Source organism: Populus alba, chromosome 13 (genome assembly GCF_005239225.2).
Source record: "Populus alba chromosome 13, ASM523922v2, whole genome shotgun sequence".
NCBI lineage: Eukaryota > Viridiplantae > Streptophyta > Magnoliopsida > Malpighiales > Salicaceae > Populus > Populus alba.
In genome coordinates this window covers 3,107,461-3,125,567 of record NC_133296.1, presented here as the reverse complement: position 1 = coordinate 3,125,567, position 18,107 = coordinate 3,107,461, and the positions used below count along the sequence as shown (strand labels likewise).

The window sequence follows — 18,107 nt, the reverse complement described above, 5'->3', positions numbered from 1 at the left end:
AAAACCCTAATCAAGTTAAGGTTGAAAAAATAGGCTGTGGAGACCAATTATCTTCCTCGATTTCCTGACATCTCAATCACAATTTTAAGGAAAAGCAAGTTATGTCAAAAATAGCTGCTGATGAGGACAACTCAGGACCACAAATACCCTGCACGTGGCATTTTGTTCCTAAGAAATCCTACGCTTCACTAAGGACTTGTTTATTTTCCGGAAAATAGTTTTCGGAAACCATTTTTCAAACTTTCTTGTATTTGTTTGTCATTAGAAAAGTTGGTCAATGAAAAACAATTTCCGGTCAGCGGAAAATACTTTCTAGTCAACAGAAAACACTTTCCGGTCAACGGAAAATACTTTCCAGTCAATTTTAGTCAAAAAAAAAAATTGACTTGGTTTTCAGGAAAGTGTTTTCCTTTTAGCTGTGTTTGTTTTCCGGAAAGTGGTTTCCGGGAAAGCACTTTCCAAACTTTCTTGTGTTTGTTTGCCAGTAGGAAAGTTGGTCAATGGAAAACACTTTCCAGTAAAAGAAAAATTTGGCTTGGTTTTTCAGGAAAGTGTTTTTCCTGAAAAATTTGAGGGGAAAACAATTTCCGGAAGTTTGTGAAAAATTTAGAAATGTCATTATTTGCTGATTATATCAAATTTGATCCTCAAACTTTTGATTGCTATATATTATTTTGTTTTGAATATTTATTTTTCAATTTCATCTCTTAAAATTTTGTTTTTATGTTAACTTTGGTCCTTATTTTTATAATTGTTATTTGCTTTTTTCTTATCATTTTTTTATTGAAATTTTTTATTTATCAAATTTGATCCTCATTCTTTTGATTATTACTTATTTTATTTGAAATAATTTATGAAATGTTGATTATTATTATTTTAATTTCTTCATTTTTCATTTTTTTTTAATTTTTTAGATTTGATCCCTATTATTTTGATTATTATTTGTTTTATTTGAGATAATTTATGAAATTATATTTTTTTTTTCAATTTCATTCTCATTCAACTTTTTAATTTGTAAGATTTGTTCCTCATTATTTTAATAAACTTGAGAAAAATAAAATATTAAATAAGTTATTTTCCAACTCATTTTCCATGACATAACCAAACACTGGAAAGTGTTTTCCAGTTCATTTTCCATAACACTACCAAATATCAGAAAATACTTTCCCGGAATTCATTTTTCAAGAATTCACTTTCCCCGGAATTTATTTTCCAAAAAAAATTTATTTTCCTGCAAACAAACGGAGCCTAACCTACTTTCCACGATAGTGGTGAATTAATTGGCTGATGTGCGTACATCTGGATGCTATTTTATAACAGATCAGCCACTGATAGAATTGATGGATGGTTGATGAGATTGTCTCTCCCTTTTGCAATGTTTTTAACGGACAAGATCTTATAATACATTAACCAAGTGTGAATGTCTTACATCTAATAGATGTTACAACAGAAGGTCTTCGGACAGAAACCATGTTTTCGTACAATAAGTAACAGCCAAAACAGCTTCAAGGACCAGTAGTAAAAATATATATATATATATAAAAGAAAACCCTAAGTGGAACTTTTCAAGATCCAAGAAAGCTGATTTTAGGAAGAATCATACGCCTGACAAGCTGATCAAACAACCAAGATGAAGCAGCAATGCTTAAGGAGACACACCACTGCTTCCGATCCAGTTTCTCACTGCAGTTAGTCACCTTGCTCGATAACTCCACAATCACTCCTTGAGCAACTGTGACAACAAGCACAGCCGCTAAGAAACGCTTGTTCTTGCGTATCCACATAAACATGCTCATCTTCTCCACTGGCAGCCTCGCAGCAAATATATTGAAAACTTGGCAGATGACTGAGGTATTGAAAACAAGTGTGTTATTAATCGCCAAACCCAGAATTGACTTACCCACATTGAATTGTAGAGCTGATAGAGTAACTGCCTGATAAAAGACCTGGATGAGGATGTTGTTGAAGATGCTTTCGTTGATAGGTCGCTTGGACCAGCATACAGGAGGCTTTCTCATGAGATCTTTGGTGGGCTGGTCATGACTGATCACTGCTAGTAGGCCCAGGGTATCAATGATAACCTTTTCCCAGAGTATCTGGAATGCTGAAAATGATAATACACCGGAAGAACAAGCTGAGATAAGGTTGATGACAAGGGCTGCAACGTTCATTGTAAGCTGAAATTCAATGAACTTCTGAATATTGTTGTGGACGCACCTTCCCCAGCTCAACATAGTCACCACGGAAATGAAGTTATCATCCAATATGACAATGTCTGAGCTCTCTTTCGCCACCTCAGTCCCTTGTATTCCAATGGAGAGCCCAATATCTGCTTCCTTCAAAGCTGGGGCATCGTTGGTACCACCACCAGTTACTGCTACCACATGGCCTTCCTCCTTTAAACATCGTATCATTACGAGCTTGTCAGATGGGGATGAACTTCCCATCACAAGGATTTTCCCAATCCTTTCCATTCTCTGCTCCCGCGAGTAGTTACTGAATTGGACTCCTTCGACTATAGCATCGTTTTCCACATCCTCTTGATCACAGCTGAAAACTCCACATTCAATGGCTGTAGCTCTTGCTGTACGCCCATTGTCTCCGGTGACCAATATAACTTTCACTCCTGCATTCTTACATGATTCCACAGTCGTTCTGCATGGATCCTTCAGCCCCACGAGCCCCAGCAAAGTGAGTCCAGCTGCTTCAAGCTCGTCAGAGGCCTGTCCACTGTCTTCAACTTCTTTACAGGCAAACGCGATGCAGCAGAGGCTTTTGACTGCCATACTCCGAATTATCTCCTTCAACTGCTTTCTTGCATCCTCATTCACGTCTCTAATCTCCCCATTTCTAACATAATAGTTTGAACACATGGCTAGTATCACCTCGGCATCTCCCTTCCAATGATGAACTACCTTCTCATTGTTTCTCCTCACCAATAGTGCCCCGCTTCCGTTATTCTCAGGATTCAAGTTCTCTACATGTTTTATTTCAACTTTTTTCTTTTCCTCGTCAATATTTATGCCCAAATGCGACATAGCCCAGGAAAGTATTGCTTTTTCAGTTGGACCACCAGAAATTTCAAGAATTGAAGTCGACTGAGGTTTGTAAACAGTACCGGTAGTATTCAAAGCCGCCCCTTCTTGTAGTAACTCAAGGACCTTCGATTCTATTTCACCATTTGAAGGTTTAGCTTTGATTATATCTTCTCCAATGAAGAATTCCACAACCTCCATCTGATTCAAAGTAAGAATGTCTTTCTTATCTATGATGATCGTTGTCGCTGAACCCATTTTTTCACAAGCAGAGAGTTCACGAACCATGACTTTCTCTTTCATCATTCTCTTCATGAAGTATATATAAGTCAGAGTTACAGCCAAAGAGAGACCTTCAGGAGTTGCCACCACCACAATAGTCACAGCTGCAACAATAATGTGCACAACGTGATCCAGCACATCATTAATCTTTGTCTTGCTCCCATTGTATTCATAATGACCACTATCATCTCTAGTGTTCCGTGTGAAGTACCTCATCAGCAGCACTACAAGAACCAATAAAGCAACTGTCCATCCAACCTTCCCAATGTAAGAAATGATCTTATCGAGGTGAGATCGTAATGGAGTCTGTTCATCCATATCATGGCTTCTAGAACTCATCATCTCACCCCATGCCGTATTCATTCCAACAGACGTAACAAGCATGAAGCCATTGCCATCCGCCACCTTTGTGCCAGAAAGCAAGAAAGGGTTTTCCCTTCCTTTCACCTCAACATGGTCCATTTCACTACTCATGCTTGATTCATCCACCTTCAAAGAAGAATCATTCAAGAGCAACCCATCAGCTGGTACTTGGTCTCCTTTATTCAAATACACCACGTCGCCCACCACCACATCAAAAATAGAAATCTGATGTTGCCCCCCGCCTCTCACTACCTGTACCTTTATATCATTTCTCACACGAGATAGTTTCTCAAACTGATTGGATTTCATGAATTTGCTAATAGCAGGGACAGCAACAAGATGTACAGCTGCGAGAATAATACTGCCACCATCGTACCACCCATCTCTCAGCCCATGCAGTTTGATACCGAATCCCAAGGACATAATAGCACAGAACAAAAGAATGATAATGGTCGGGTCCTTGCATTCTTCAAGAAGATAGCTTAGAAATCTTTTAGCAGGAGGCTTCGTATATCTATTTTCACCAAAAACATCCCTTCTATGAGCAACATCAACTTCCCCTACACCATCCTTAACATCAATTTCAAGAATGATAGCGACTTGCAAAACTCCTCCCAAATGTTTCAAAATTTCAAGGCTCTTTTCTTTTACCATATCGATGATTTTTCTCTGATCGAAATTAATCAAAGAAACGGGTTTATTCTCACATGGGGACGTATCATCATGAACATCAATAGCAACATAGGAAGTGGAGCCCGGGATCTCGATCTGGCTGTCAAGATCTTTCTTGGACAAAGAAACAAGAAGCCTTATGAAATGAATGGCCGTGTAAGCCCTCTTCCACCTTCTCTGATTGCGTTTTGGCTCTGGTAACAGATTTTCTTGATCAAGAATGATTTTGTCTCTAGTTTTTCGAGAGCTCATAGCCATGATATCGATGGCTACTTAGGACAGTTTTAATAAAGAAAAATTAACAACAGATTGAAATGGAGAAGTGTTTGTAAACAGTCTTCAGGGTTTTTGTTTCTGAAGGAAGCGTCGTAAATGTTTAGAAAGATGAAACCCAGTGGTTTTCAGTCAGCAGGAACCTTCGCGGTAGTTTCGGAGGGCGGCATGTCACCGCCATTAATTATATATTAATGATTCCCAGTCAACTAGTTTGTATCCACAGTTCATTCGCAGTCTAACTTCCTTCCTATCGTTCAACCTCTTCTATCTCAGTTTAGCAGTTATTCATATTAAATCAATAAAATTATTTATCTTACATCGCATTTATGTTTCTTATAATCACTAATTTTACTCGAGTCAAATTTAATTATAACTAATTTCTAAATTTTTAATTTAATTTTACATATTAAATAAAAATTAACTCATAAAATTATAAGATTTTAAACATCATTATAGTAAAATAACTCAATTATTTTTAAAAATAAAAAATAAAATAAGCGAGAATACAAGAATTTTTAGTCTTTTTTACATTTTGACTGCATAATAAAATAATTGAAGTGCCCTCAAAGTAAAAAAATCAATCAGATCAATATATAAAGGAATTTTCATTGTTTCATCATAGTTTTTTCTGCCATAATCAATTTCAATAAAAAAGCAATTCAATATTTTTTAGCAAATATAAATATAATTATAAATTTAAAAGGGCATGCGCCAGCAAATTAAAAAGCGTCAACGCTTTTTGGGTGGCACATACAATACTTTCTAGCAGTCAAATGTCATCTTTAACGTTGATATTAGAAGTGTTATAACATCATTTTCCGAGTAATCAAGCATGTGTGCTCACTAGAGTATCAACTAGGCTCTAGTGATTTTTTTTTCTTTCTTTTTATTTTCTCTCTTCTCACCTTGGGTTCCAAGCTAACCCTTCCAAAAATCAAATGAGTTTTATCAAAAATTTTTAATTAAATTTTATTATTATTATTTTGATTGCTATTTGTTTTGCTTTCTAAAGCTTTCAATTTCATCCCTCAATATTTTAATTCATTTATTTTTTTATTCAATCTGGCCCTTATTATTTTTATTGCTATTTTTTGTTTTTTTATTTCTTTTCTTGACTTTTTTCTTTTTAATTTTGTCCTTCATCATTTTATTTCATTTAATTTTTATATCCAATTTGGTACTCGATGTTTTGATTGTTGTTTTTTTAAATCCTTTTCTTGATTATTTTTTTGATTTCATCTCTCACCATTTTATTTAATTTGATTTTATATCCAATTTGATCCTCATTCTTTTTATTGTTGTTTGTTTTGTTTTTTAGTCTTGGATTATTAGAGATTTTGCTTCGTGATTTTTTCATGTTTACCTTCTATAGGGTAATCTCAATCTTATAACTTATGTCACGAGTTTTTGAAAATTTGTTTGATTTAACTTTGATTTTTTTAGGGTTTTTATAATTTTAGTTTTTTTTTTCAATTTCATTATTCGATATTAGGTTATTGGACCTTAAGTTTTTTTTTTTTTTTTTTTTGCTTTTCTTTCTATGGAGTTATCATAATCTTATATCTCAGGTCATAGGTTAGTTAAATAACCCGGTTTGATTCAAGTTTTTTCTTATATTTTTTAAAATTGAATTTTTTTTCCTAGTTTTTTCTTTCATCATTTAATTTGCTTTAGAGTTGACTTTTGTTGTTTTGATTTTACTTTTTTGTGCAAACTTATATCAGTCTCACAAATGGACCACAAATTTAACATACTACCTCGAGTTTCTCTTTTCTTTTTTGAAATTAATTATTTTAAGTTTTGTTTATCCTTCAACATTTACTTTGCTGGTAATTAAACATGGAACTTCTTTCATTTTCCTCTTTTAAGAATTTATTTCATTCTCATTTAATTTTTGTTTTATTATTAAATAAGATCGTTAAGATTTTTTAAAAATATTTAGAGTATCTTTTCAAAAAATTGACAAGCATTTTTTATCCGTCATTGTTATTTTTATTTTTATTATTATTATTATTATTTGTTTTTTGTAATTATATTATCAAATTAACTAATTTTATTGAATTTGTTTTTTTCGGCTCTTTAAAAAATATTGTAATATAATTGTCTTTTTTTGCCATGATAAAATACAAGCTAATCACTCTTCAGTAAAATTTCTAATAAAACATAATTTTCAGCTGCGTTTTTTTTTTTTTACCAAGCAGCTCCAACTTGCACGCCATAGGCGAACTTCCCATGCATTTTGTTGGCTGTAAAGTAGTTTTTCTATTCTACTTCCTATGCATTTAGTTTGAAATCTAGGGCTTATAAGACCTAGGATTATGAATTTTTAATATTTCCTTTACTCTGCCAGCTGATCTGAAGGTAAGAGAGCGGAGAGCCCATGCGCAAGCACAAAGACAAGGACGTTGAAGGCGTGTCTTCCTTCACTCACAATCCTGTAGCTTTAGCTAGGGCTTTGAAAAACTAGGACCAAATGGCTAACATCTCCTCCTTTGGCCATCTTCCTCATCCACTTCATGAAGAGGAAAACATACCTTTTTAAATAATGTAGTCATCGATAAATCTTTACGTTCCTCTTTACAATCAATTATATTGGAGTCGGGGATAATCTAGTTTATTCAGTGCGGTTCTAAATTAGGTTAAAAGAAGCATTAACCAAACGCAACCAAGAAACCTGTCACGCAAACCGGTTTATGTTTCTCTTTTTGAGTTCTTGCAGATTGATTATGCATCAGTTGCACTTGTGAACTCATGGACTGTTCACATTACATTGACAGGATCGCTGGAAGATGAAAGTGCTTGTCCATAACGTTTGTCCTCAGGAACCTGAACTGTGTAGTTCATATGGAAGCAAAAGGATTGAGAAGAGAGTAATTCTATTACAACACATCTATTTAATTGTAACGACTAACTTAATCAAGTGTATAGTTACACTACAGGCACAACTTTCATCTTGTACAGCACGTCTATTATAGATACAGGGCCTAGATTTTCATAAAATTAGTTCTATACGGGCTGGCATTATGGGGAAGCAAATTATTCTTGTACTATTATACTTTGAGAAACTTGATTGGTAGCTGGAACTCAAACGAGTAAACAGCATGCCTTTGCATCATGAGACAGCGTGTTGAGGGAGAGGTTGAAATTCATTGCTCACTTGGTGGGTTGAGAGATGGGGATGGATCGAGAGCTCTCAGAATCATCCAAGAAGCCGATGAGCCAAAACCATGATGAGGAGGTGAAACCCTCTTGCAGTTTGGAGACTGACTTAACTTCACTTGTAGGTGAGCAATTGCTGTTCAGAATTTCAGGAGTTTAATCTTCTGGAATTACCTTAAGATGCTTCTCATATTTAGGCTGGTGGTAGAAAAAATATGTTCTAAAGCGTATTTGTGTTGATGGACCAACATCTCAAAGGGAAGATCCTTGGAGCTGCCCACTAATGGGGATTTGCAGATGAACTGGAGACCTAAACATGTATACAACTTTTATCTTTAAAACAGACAGCATGATCAGTACAAATGTCATGCTGGACTGATAATATGTTAAAATATCATACCTGGAATTTTGTGAAGGTGGCATAAGATCTGGGTGCTCTTCACCCTTTTTAATTATATCAAGTAAATTCAGGTCTGATGCATCCTCATGTATTTTAGATTCCTCCCATTTCAGGTCATCTTCTTCAACTCCTATAATTAGTTCAAAATAATTAAAATATAAAGAATATTAACCCTTTTATTAGTAAAAAAGCAAGAGCATTATTCAAAACACGGCCACAATGAGATAATTTTGGAAACTAAGATAACTAACTTTGAATCAGTTAATTCAATTGCTAGGACATGTATGGGAGCGTGGAGATTATTACAACACTTACCACTCTTACAACCAAAAGTGTTTTTACATGCTTCGCATCTACAGTAGGAAGAGCAACCAACACCACCCTTTGTACATAAGTAAAATTTCATGTTAGATGGGGTTACAAACATTGCACATAGAAAGAGACAAGTGGTAAATCAAGAAGCATTTGCAATATTAACCTGAAAGCATTCACAATATTTCTTTAAGCAACTTGATTTTTTACAGTTGCATCATCTTTTATGCCTGGCTGAAGCTGGAGTTTTGTTAGTCTCCTACATGAACAAAAATTGATTACACGTAGTTCGAGGAAATTACAAACTGCCAAAGGCAAAATACATTTTGACCATTTGTAATGGCATCACAACCTTCAACATACAATCCTCTTCGTTAATTTTTGTGAAGGCTATGCATCATTGTGGCTTTTTACCTCACAAATAAGACCATACTCAAACAAAATAAAGCAATGAGTGTGGATGTTGTGATGCCAGCGCAATTCATAAACCAAAATAGCAGTATAATTTAGGAGAATTCCTTACCCTAAATTCAGAGGCAGAATCCAAGTTTCTTATCACTTTGAGAGCAAATGCAAGAGGGTTGCGAGACTCAACCTGTCCGCGTGTTTCCAGAACAGTACCTTCATGACCAGGATTGTTAAAACAATCTAGACATGAACAAGGCTCAATACAATAGAGACCAGCAGCAAAGCATTCACAATAACTGTACAGATAACAAGATCTTGTAAGCATACAATAACCATAATATAAGCTTGTATCTAATTTAATTTCTAGTGTGAAACTTGATATCTATTTTATATCATCTAGAAAGGGAGCTGTTAAGTATGGCTAGGAGAAGAAAACCAAGGCATACTGTTTAAATCCACTGTAATCAAGATTTTGACCCCTGTTTTTAAAGGCCAATTTAGAATCATCGAGCATTGGAATCAATGAGATTAACTAGCCTTCAGGTTCTGCCTATTTTCATATTTATTACTATTACAGCAGCATTTATCATGCTACAGAAAATGAAAGAATTAGCTGATGAATTTTGAGTAGTTAGGTCCTCCAAAAATCAGACACATGAATACTAAAAGTAAATTTAGGAAACTGCTGAACTTACAGCTTTAGGCATTTTGATCTCTTACAATTGAAGCGCTTGCATGATGCTCCTTGATTTTCCAATTTTTGCCTGAAATTTAAAACAAATCAAAAACTTTACCTGGGGAATTTGGCCTCAGAGATTAGAATGTATTAATTTCCGCATGTACCTCTTCATGTTGGGACTCCTTATGCCAAACTCTTCATTCACAACCATTGATGCGTAAGGAGCATTTTCCATGATCTTATTTTTGTTATCAAAAGGAACAAAATTTGTTTGCACAGTTGTCAGAGCTATGGATTTAATAGCAGGATCTTGACTAGATGTCATGTTCAGAGCAGGGGAAGGCAGTTCACTTATTTCTTGCTTTACAGAAGCTCACATCTAAATCTTGACAGCTTTGCCATTGCTTGCAGCAGTGAGAGCATTCAAGTGCAAACCAATACCCCTTCCAGATAATGCAGATAATGTCTTTCCCTTTTCTGTCCTCCCAGGAGATGCATGCTTTTCCATGTAGGCACCATTATGATCTAATTGTGACGAGGTTGAACTACTATTAGATTCAAATGCTAATTTCTTTTTATGCTGCTGCTAAAAATAAGCTAAAGATGTTTAAAAAAAGTGATTAATATTAAACTGAATGAAGAATAAATTAGTCTATATTTTGTATTGTGGAACATTGGATTTCATGTAATCACAATTAATAATAGAACAGAAAATCTACTTGGCTGCTGGCATCAGCATAATTAGCCAACATAAAAATTTCTTTTAAGGTTGTGTTTGGTTCAGGGATAAAAATTGGAGGTTAAGTGTCAAGGGGTTAAATGTAAGGGTACAAACAAGTGGTTGAAGGGTAAAATGTTAAAGATGTTTGGTATGTGCATAAAAATTATGTGTAATGCTAGGATCCAATAAAATTATAATCAAGTTTTAAATTAAACATAATAAAAGATGATGTATATGTATATGTTTGTGAGACCATTATTATATGTACAGAAAAGAAAACAAAATGAATGGTTAGTTTGAAAAAAGAAAACACAGATGCACAAAGTCCCAAACCCCCCCCCCAAAAAAAAAATAAATAATAATAATAATTTTGTTATCCACCGCTAAATTTTCCCAAACAGAGTTAAAGGGGGTTAGCATTTTACCCCCTTTAACCCTAAACCAAACACGCAGCCTAAATAACAAGGTCAACTTTGTGTCCTACAAACAGCAGAAGAGCTACATCAAGGTTTATTGAAGCTTTGGTTAGTGATGGTATCAAGAATTTATTATATATACATGTAAACTTAATACCTTTAAATTTCTACCTTGGAGTGCACTTGGACCTCGGCCTCATTAATCTTTTAAGTACCACTTACCTTCTATGTTCTTCCAATGTGAACTTACTCTTACATGTTTTTATTTCGTACTAAATGTCAATCCTGTTCAAAATAACTCATGATGCTACTCCAGTAAACTAGTGAAACACAAAGGAAAAATTTTCTGACTGGCATAATTTGAAGCACATTTGCAATTTCTTTCTTTCATTCAATCCTTGTGTACATTATCAAATCAGTCATTTTTGTCAATGTTCTGCAGGCATAAAAAGCCTCTGGTGTGATTCTAACAGTTGTACTAGAGCCACAGACTTCTATGAAAACCCGTAATGATCACCACAACTTTTGATGAACATTTGTATCACAATCGACAAACTTGCAGCTGCAATAAGAGTCTTCTAGCAGATAGCTTGTTGATTACAACAAAGCATTTTGCAGTTTTAATGAAAATTGACCAAGGAGAAAAATTGTTCTCGGAAAAATCATCAGCACCAATGCCTACACATGTATTGTTACTCATTTATCATCAAAACAGATAAGTATACAATTCTAAATGAACAAAAAAATACTAAGGTTTGCTTATAGGAGCCACTCCTTCAAATGCTGTCCATCTCATCCTATTTGTCTGTGACAACTAACAACAACACTGCCATGAAACTTGTAATCTTATGAAACACAAAACAATCATGATAAGCCGAGATTGGAGTTATTTCTAAGAGTGAGATTATAACAAGAGTCCGTTGACATTGAGAATCTACAGGTGTTCCGAAATTGATGGATACACATTTATCAAGATAAATGACACATAGTTCAATCATGAAAGGCTTTCAGAAGTAAACATAAAATTAACTCTGTTATATTAGTCAATTTTTAGGTTACTCACAGAACTCAGCTTGAAGATGTTTACATGGTATTGGGCAGCAACCATCAGAACATAGGTACAAGCAAATAGTCTTAGTTCTTAAGTTTTTACCTTGCTGATAGACTGGCAGTTCTTCCCCTTGACATCAACTGTTGCAGACACATCAGTAACTAATGGTTTATCTAGTAAAGTGCTAGGAAGTACAGATGGAGTCTGATCTACTTCGTTCTGTTCTCTAAATTCTTTTGGCTGAATTCCCAGATCTCCCATATCACAATGCTGGGAAGAACCTACACAATTGGAAGTTTCTGAATCATTGTTGTTATCATGTGGAACCTGTAGAACATTTGAGATAAAAGATATGGTTCCAGGATCCACCATTTTTTGCTCCTCAGCAGATTCCTCATCAAAGGATGGCTCCAAGGTCAAGATATCAGCTACATCAGAAATCAGAGCCACCCAATCAGATCCTGGTTCATCTTCATTTTGCCTAGTTTGACCAATTTTATGTAAATCCCTTTCACTTTCATATGATTGATATCTTTCATTTAAATTGCCTGCCATCTCTGGCTCAGTAATTGCATTGAGAGGCACCATGATCATGTTTCCACCTGAGCTAGAACAACCATATTTCAAGGCTTTTTGCTCCTCGATTGCTAATTCCAAGTGCTCACTGGGTGGCTTAGTAATAACTCCTTTACTTGAATTCCCAGGAATGAAGCATTCTGATTGTTCAACACTCAAACCGGTTGATTTAGCAGCCTCAGAATTCACTTCACTTGTGCTGTTTTCATCTTTGCTTTGAAGGAGCTCAGGTTTTGAAGGCTCTGAGAATCGGTCCCTAATAGAGGAAACAACTCTAAGTTAAACTAGTGTATTTAACAACAATTGCTATACTTTTGATCCTGGTTCTATTGAACAAAACCAGGCAATCCATTTTACCTTCTAGTAAATGATCCGGTGTCGCGCTGGGAACTAAGCTGAGGTGAAGTGAATACAGAAAGTGGGGTTGCAAATGATGGCAAGTTGAATGCTTGAACAGTGTGTATGGACTTGACTAACTCAATTGGCGAGAGATTGTTGATGTCATTAAACACAGGAGAATCCTGCAAGGTTACCAAATCATTACTTCTCAGAAGCAGCAGCCTTAGAACCCGACTATTAACGAATGATAAGGAGCCACCACAATGAAAGGAAATTACAATTTCCAATTAATCAAAAGACAACAAACCCAAAATCATTAAAGTTGCATACTTTCCAAACCTTGAACAAAATCTGCATAAGGAAATCTTTCATTTTTCTTTTACCATTTATTTTCTTCTTTTAGCTCAGTTGGAACCCAGATTGGATTCCATACTCATTAAAATGATAGCAATTTACCCATATCCTTCAAATTAACATAGATAAACAAAAACTCCAAAACCCTAATAGGTTAACAGTGAAAAAACTCTGAAGGACCCAAACCCACTAAAATCCAAATCAATTCCGACAAGCATACACAGACACGAAACAAAACATCATGTAAACCTAAAAAAAAAACAACCATAATCTCAACTTTGAAGCAAAATAACCCAGAAAAAAAAAAAAAAAAACCATAACCCATGATTCTACCCTCAACGTGAGAAAGAGCAGAGACCCAAACGACCAGCAAATAAAAACCCACACATGATTATGCATTTAACCCGAAACAAAGATAAAAGAAAATAAATAAATAAATAAATAAGGGGTTTAAAGAAAGTAGACCTCGAATTGAGAGAGGGGGTTAGTGGAGGGGATTAGGTTCTTATTGGGTGTGTTTAGCTCCATTAGAACTACACTGCACTTCTTCTCTTCTACCTCTAAAGGACTCTCACTTTCGAAGCTGAAAACACGCAAGTCCTGCTCTCTCCCTCTCCCTCTCCCTCTCCCTCTCCCTCTCTTTCCCTCCCTCTCTCTCTCACACTCACACACACACTAAAATGTCTCTATCTTTCTTTGGGTGACTATGTCTCACACACAAGAAAGAGAGAGGAATTGAAGTGAGAGAAGGAAAGAGAGAGAAGAGTTGGGAAGGCGGGAAAGAAAGCATAATTTTTTTTTTAATGGTTTGACAAATTTGGGCCAAAACCCTAAACCCATTAGGTTTGCTTGCTTGTATCTTTATCCATTATAAAAAAATATATATATTATTCATGAAATATAACTTATATATAATGAAAACTTAAATTGTAAACACTATTAGTAAAATTATAAGTAAATTATTTTATCTTTAAATTCATGTAAAATTTTAAATATAATTTAAATAATTTTAAAATAAAATATTAATATACATAGAATTTTATTAACTAATAATTATCTAATTTATCAAATAAAATGCATGTTAGTAAAACGCCATTACCAATCAACTTGACAAATGAGAGGTCACATGCAAGGCAGTTTTAATGGTTTTTTTTTAATTATATTAAAATAATTTATTTTTTATTTTTTAAAATTTATTTTTTTACATAATGTTGTAACCCATTTTTGGGTCCCCACAAAAATAAATAAAATAAATAGCCAAAAGAGGCTAGAAAAATAACAGGAGGCAGAAGCGCTCAGAAAGTGGTCAGAAAAATTGGTCAAGGAGGTTAAAAATACAAAGATTCGATTTTTGACAGTATTTTCTTGAAGGATGAGAGCCCTATTGAGAAGGAAAATTTGAATTTTAAGGAGAAGCCCAAATTTGGATGTTTATAGACTTAATTGGATTTTTATTTGAATTTATAAAGGATTTGATTGCATGAAAAAATTGATTTTTAAGTCAATTTGGGCTTTAATTAGAAGAAATTAAAGTTCTGGGCTAAAATAAAATTTTTAGGATTTTTATTGGGTCAAATCAGGGGCTTAATTGCATAAATATTGAAGTTTAAGGGCCAATTATGGACTTAGTTGAGAAAATCCGAAACCAGGGACCAATTTGGAAAATGTGCCTTAATTTACTGTTCACTTTCTTCCTCAAAAAGTTGCCTGAGTGGCTGCTTTCCAGGCGAGTTTTCATGCTTGTGTGGCCTCCAAATCTGACAACACGTGCACCAACATGTTCACATGCAACCCCTTTATCCCGGAGAATGGTCCGGTCGGGTCGGAAATGTTAGAAACGGCTCCGTTGAGTGGCTCAAAGTGGCCACCTCGGGCAGTTCACAGCCTTGAGCTGCCAAATTTGGCAGCTCGAGGTGTACACTTTGAGCCAACGGTTAAGATGCTTCCCAACTGAATCAAGGGCTGCAATTTTTCCCCAATATATACAAGATTTCCCTCTTCCACAGCCTATAAATAGAGTCGGATTTGATGATCTGAAGGGGGGAGAAATTCGGGTCCAAAGTCAGCCAAAAACCAGCATTTTCGCCCAATTTCTGCAGATTTTTTCTTCTCCTCCCTCAGCTCCCACACAGAAGACCTTCCCTTTTTAGCTGAACACAAACTCACGGTTTTCTCTCCCAACCAAGAGGCAGTCGGCGCAACTCTCCCTCTCCACAACAGCCGTCACCGCTCCTCCCCCTTTCTCAGCCAAGACTTTCCCTCTGCACACAAGCTTCCCTTCTCCCTCAGCAGCCCCTGTTTGTACTCAAACCAGCAGCCCATGTACACCCACACCATCTTCCCCAAACCATGACCACCATATCCCCCGTAAGCACCAGCCCTCACTCCCCTTTTCTTACCGTGAGCCTGCCAGCCATAGCAGCAGTAACCATCTCTGCTCAGTAGAGACAGCGGCAGCTCACAAGAAAACAGAAAAAAAGAGCAAGAAACCAGAAGTCTATCCTCCTCAGCACCGTGTCTACAACACGTCCAGCACTGCAGCAAACCTGGCTCCACCGGGAACAGAGAGCAGGGACGTCTTTCGCGAGCAGTAACCAGTCGTCTCCCTCCATTTCGCCTCCAGCCGTTGTCTAGCAGGTAAGCCTTTTATTCCCAGCTTTTGCATGCATTTTTGCATTTTGTTACTGTTCAAGTGAAATTTAATTCACTTGAACAGTAACCGGGTAAGGCATGTGTATTTTTATTTGTAAAAATAGAAATCTAGCATTTAAAATACCCGGTTTTCGTCAAAAAAAAAATGTTTATTAAAAAAAAAATGTTTTGTTTTCATTCATACGGCCAATACACTAACATGTTTTGAATGTTCTTTTTATATATAAAAAATATTGGAAGTTTTGAAAATGTGTTTTCGCATAGATTTCTTAAACACAAATTATTTTCTTGCATTTCTGGATTTTACAACATGTTTGTAAAACTCCAAAGGGTATTGGCCAATATTCCAAAAACTATAAAAATCTTATTTTGGGAGGAGAAATTGTATTTATTATTCACCGCTAATGTTTGGATGAAGAAATCTTTATAAGGATGAACATCCAAAATATTATTGGGAGTAATAAATCCGCACACATCCTTGAAAGAAGCTTTGATTGTAATCGAGGACATTTCAAAATTTTAATTTTTTTTTTTTACTCCACGGTTTACGAGTCGTGAAAGTATAAAATTGGTTTTTTAAGAGTTGTGAATTTTCTTAGATTTCTTTTTTTCCTTTTCCTTGCGATTTACGAGTCGCAAACTCTTGAAATACTAAGGGAAAAATGAGTTTTCAAAGCACATGGAATCTCCTTAGATTTCTATCCAAAATAAATTGACGGGATTAGAAAACACCAACACCATAGCAATTATAGAGCAAACCAAACACCAAGCAGCTTACCTTAGGTAGGGCGTACTAGGGGTGCTAATACCTTCCCTTTACGCAACCAGTCCCTTGCCTTAGAATCTCTGAAAGACCAGTTAGGGTTCCTAGTGACCAAAATACTAGGTGGCGACTCCAAAGAACCAAATCATTAAAACACAACGAAAATCGCCAGCCGATGCCGCGCGCTAGATTTTTTTTTGGGGTGCGACAGAATGGGGACTCCACTGGGGACCCTTGGACTAAGCTTTGATTTTTTGTTTGTTTAGGCTATGTGTTATTGGTTTTTGTTTTCTTACGATGCTTTGTTTAAAAGCTTTAGCATACATCTTTACATTCTATCGTACATTGGCATGGTCATGCATCACTTTATTATTGTTATTATATTATGAGGGCACACACCTGTAACTTTAAGGTTAAGTGGGGGACTAGCAGCTTGCCTTATGACTTGAGTCAAGGTTTAAGTTTGTGTAAACCCCAACTCTTTGCTGAGTGTTTAGACTGATTGTGATTGGTACACGTGCCATCCCACTATCTGCTGGACCTCCATATCGCCTTTACGAGGGTGATCACTGGAACAGCAAGAGACCCTTTTTAGAGACCCAGTAGTAAACCTACCCAATGTCTCACATAAAGGAACTAGAGCCTATCCTTAGGATGTATGCTCCATAATATCTTTTTGCATCCATAAAGGGAGAGATGTTCTAGAATTGGGAGACCCAAGAAGCTCCATTTGGTGATTTAATCAACAATGCTTGTTTGATCATGATATTGTGTTGTTTTCCTTTTTTCAACTTTTTAAAATCGAGGTTCCAAATGCCTTTTCAAAAGTTCATCTTGGTGTTTTTACACATCATTTTTCTTTTCAAAACGAATCTTCCATAACTACACCTGCACTTTACACTGAGAATGAATGGCCGGACTTTAAAAGAATCCATATTAGTTGTAGAAGAGGAAGAATGGTAGGAAAATAACATTAGGGGATTCACAAAAACGAACAACATGAACAAACTTGGAAACCCGCTACAAGGTCATGCCGTTTGGGTTAAAGAAAATTGGGGGCACCTGCCAAAGTGCCAGGGTAACTTTATTTCACAACATGATGCAAAGAGATTAAAGTATACGTGGATGACATGACCTAGAGAGGGAGAGAATCATGACCAAATATTGAAGGAATTAGTTGAAAGACTAAGAAAGTACAAGTTGAGGCTTAACCATGCAAGGTGTTCATTCGGGGTGAAATCTAGGAAGTTGTTGGAATTTATGATGAGTGACAAAGGGATAGAAGTGGACCCTGATTAAGTAAAGGCTATTCAACCTATGCCAACTCCCAAGACTAAGAAGGATGTAAGGAGGTTCTTGGGAAGTTTGAATTACATTGCTCAATTTATATCCCAATTAACCACGACTTATGACCTCATCTTCAAATTGTTAAGGAGGAAGAATCTTGGAATTTGGAATAAGAATGTGAAGAAGCTTTCACGAAAAATCAAGCAATACCTACTGAATCCACCCCTATCTATCGAGTTGAATTGAAAAATGGCAAGTTCTACTAGCTGAGTACAACATAGTATATATTGACAAGGAAAGCCATGAATGTCATCGCCAATCACCTAGCTGACCATGTTGTGAAAGTTTATGGGCTGTTAAGA

At 35.7% G+C, this 18,107-nt stretch overlaps 2 protein-coding genes across 2 annotated transcripts; both read right to left on the bottom strand.

Annotated features, from left to right (window-relative positions):
* Positions 1–1,565: 1,565 nt before the first annotated feature.
* LOC118044073 (putative calcium-transporting ATPase 13, plasma membrane-type) lies at positions 1,566–4,610 on the bottom strand. Its single transcript, XM_035052234.1, has one exon. The coding sequence runs from the start codon at positions 4,608–4,610 to the stop codon at positions 1,566–1,568; it is 3,045 nt and encodes a 1,014-aa protein (XP_034908125.1).
* Positions 4,611–7,499: 2,889 nt separating this feature from the next.
* LOC118044074 (protein tesmin/TSO1-like CXC 2) lies at positions 7,500–13,792 on the bottom strand. Its single transcript, XM_073404050.1, is given in 11 exon segments — positions 7,500–8,097; positions 8,188–8,317; positions 8,503–8,569; positions 8,666–8,758; positions 9,023–9,203; positions 9,603–9,671; positions 9,751–9,958; positions 10,028–10,172; positions 11,877–12,606; positions 12,708–12,871; positions 13,509–13,792. Coding segments are annotated over 11 exon segments (1,908 nt in total). The 5' UTR covers positions 13,572–13,792; the 3' UTR covers positions 7,500–8,039.
* Between the last annotated feature and the right edge of the window lie 4,315 nt (positions 13,793–18,107).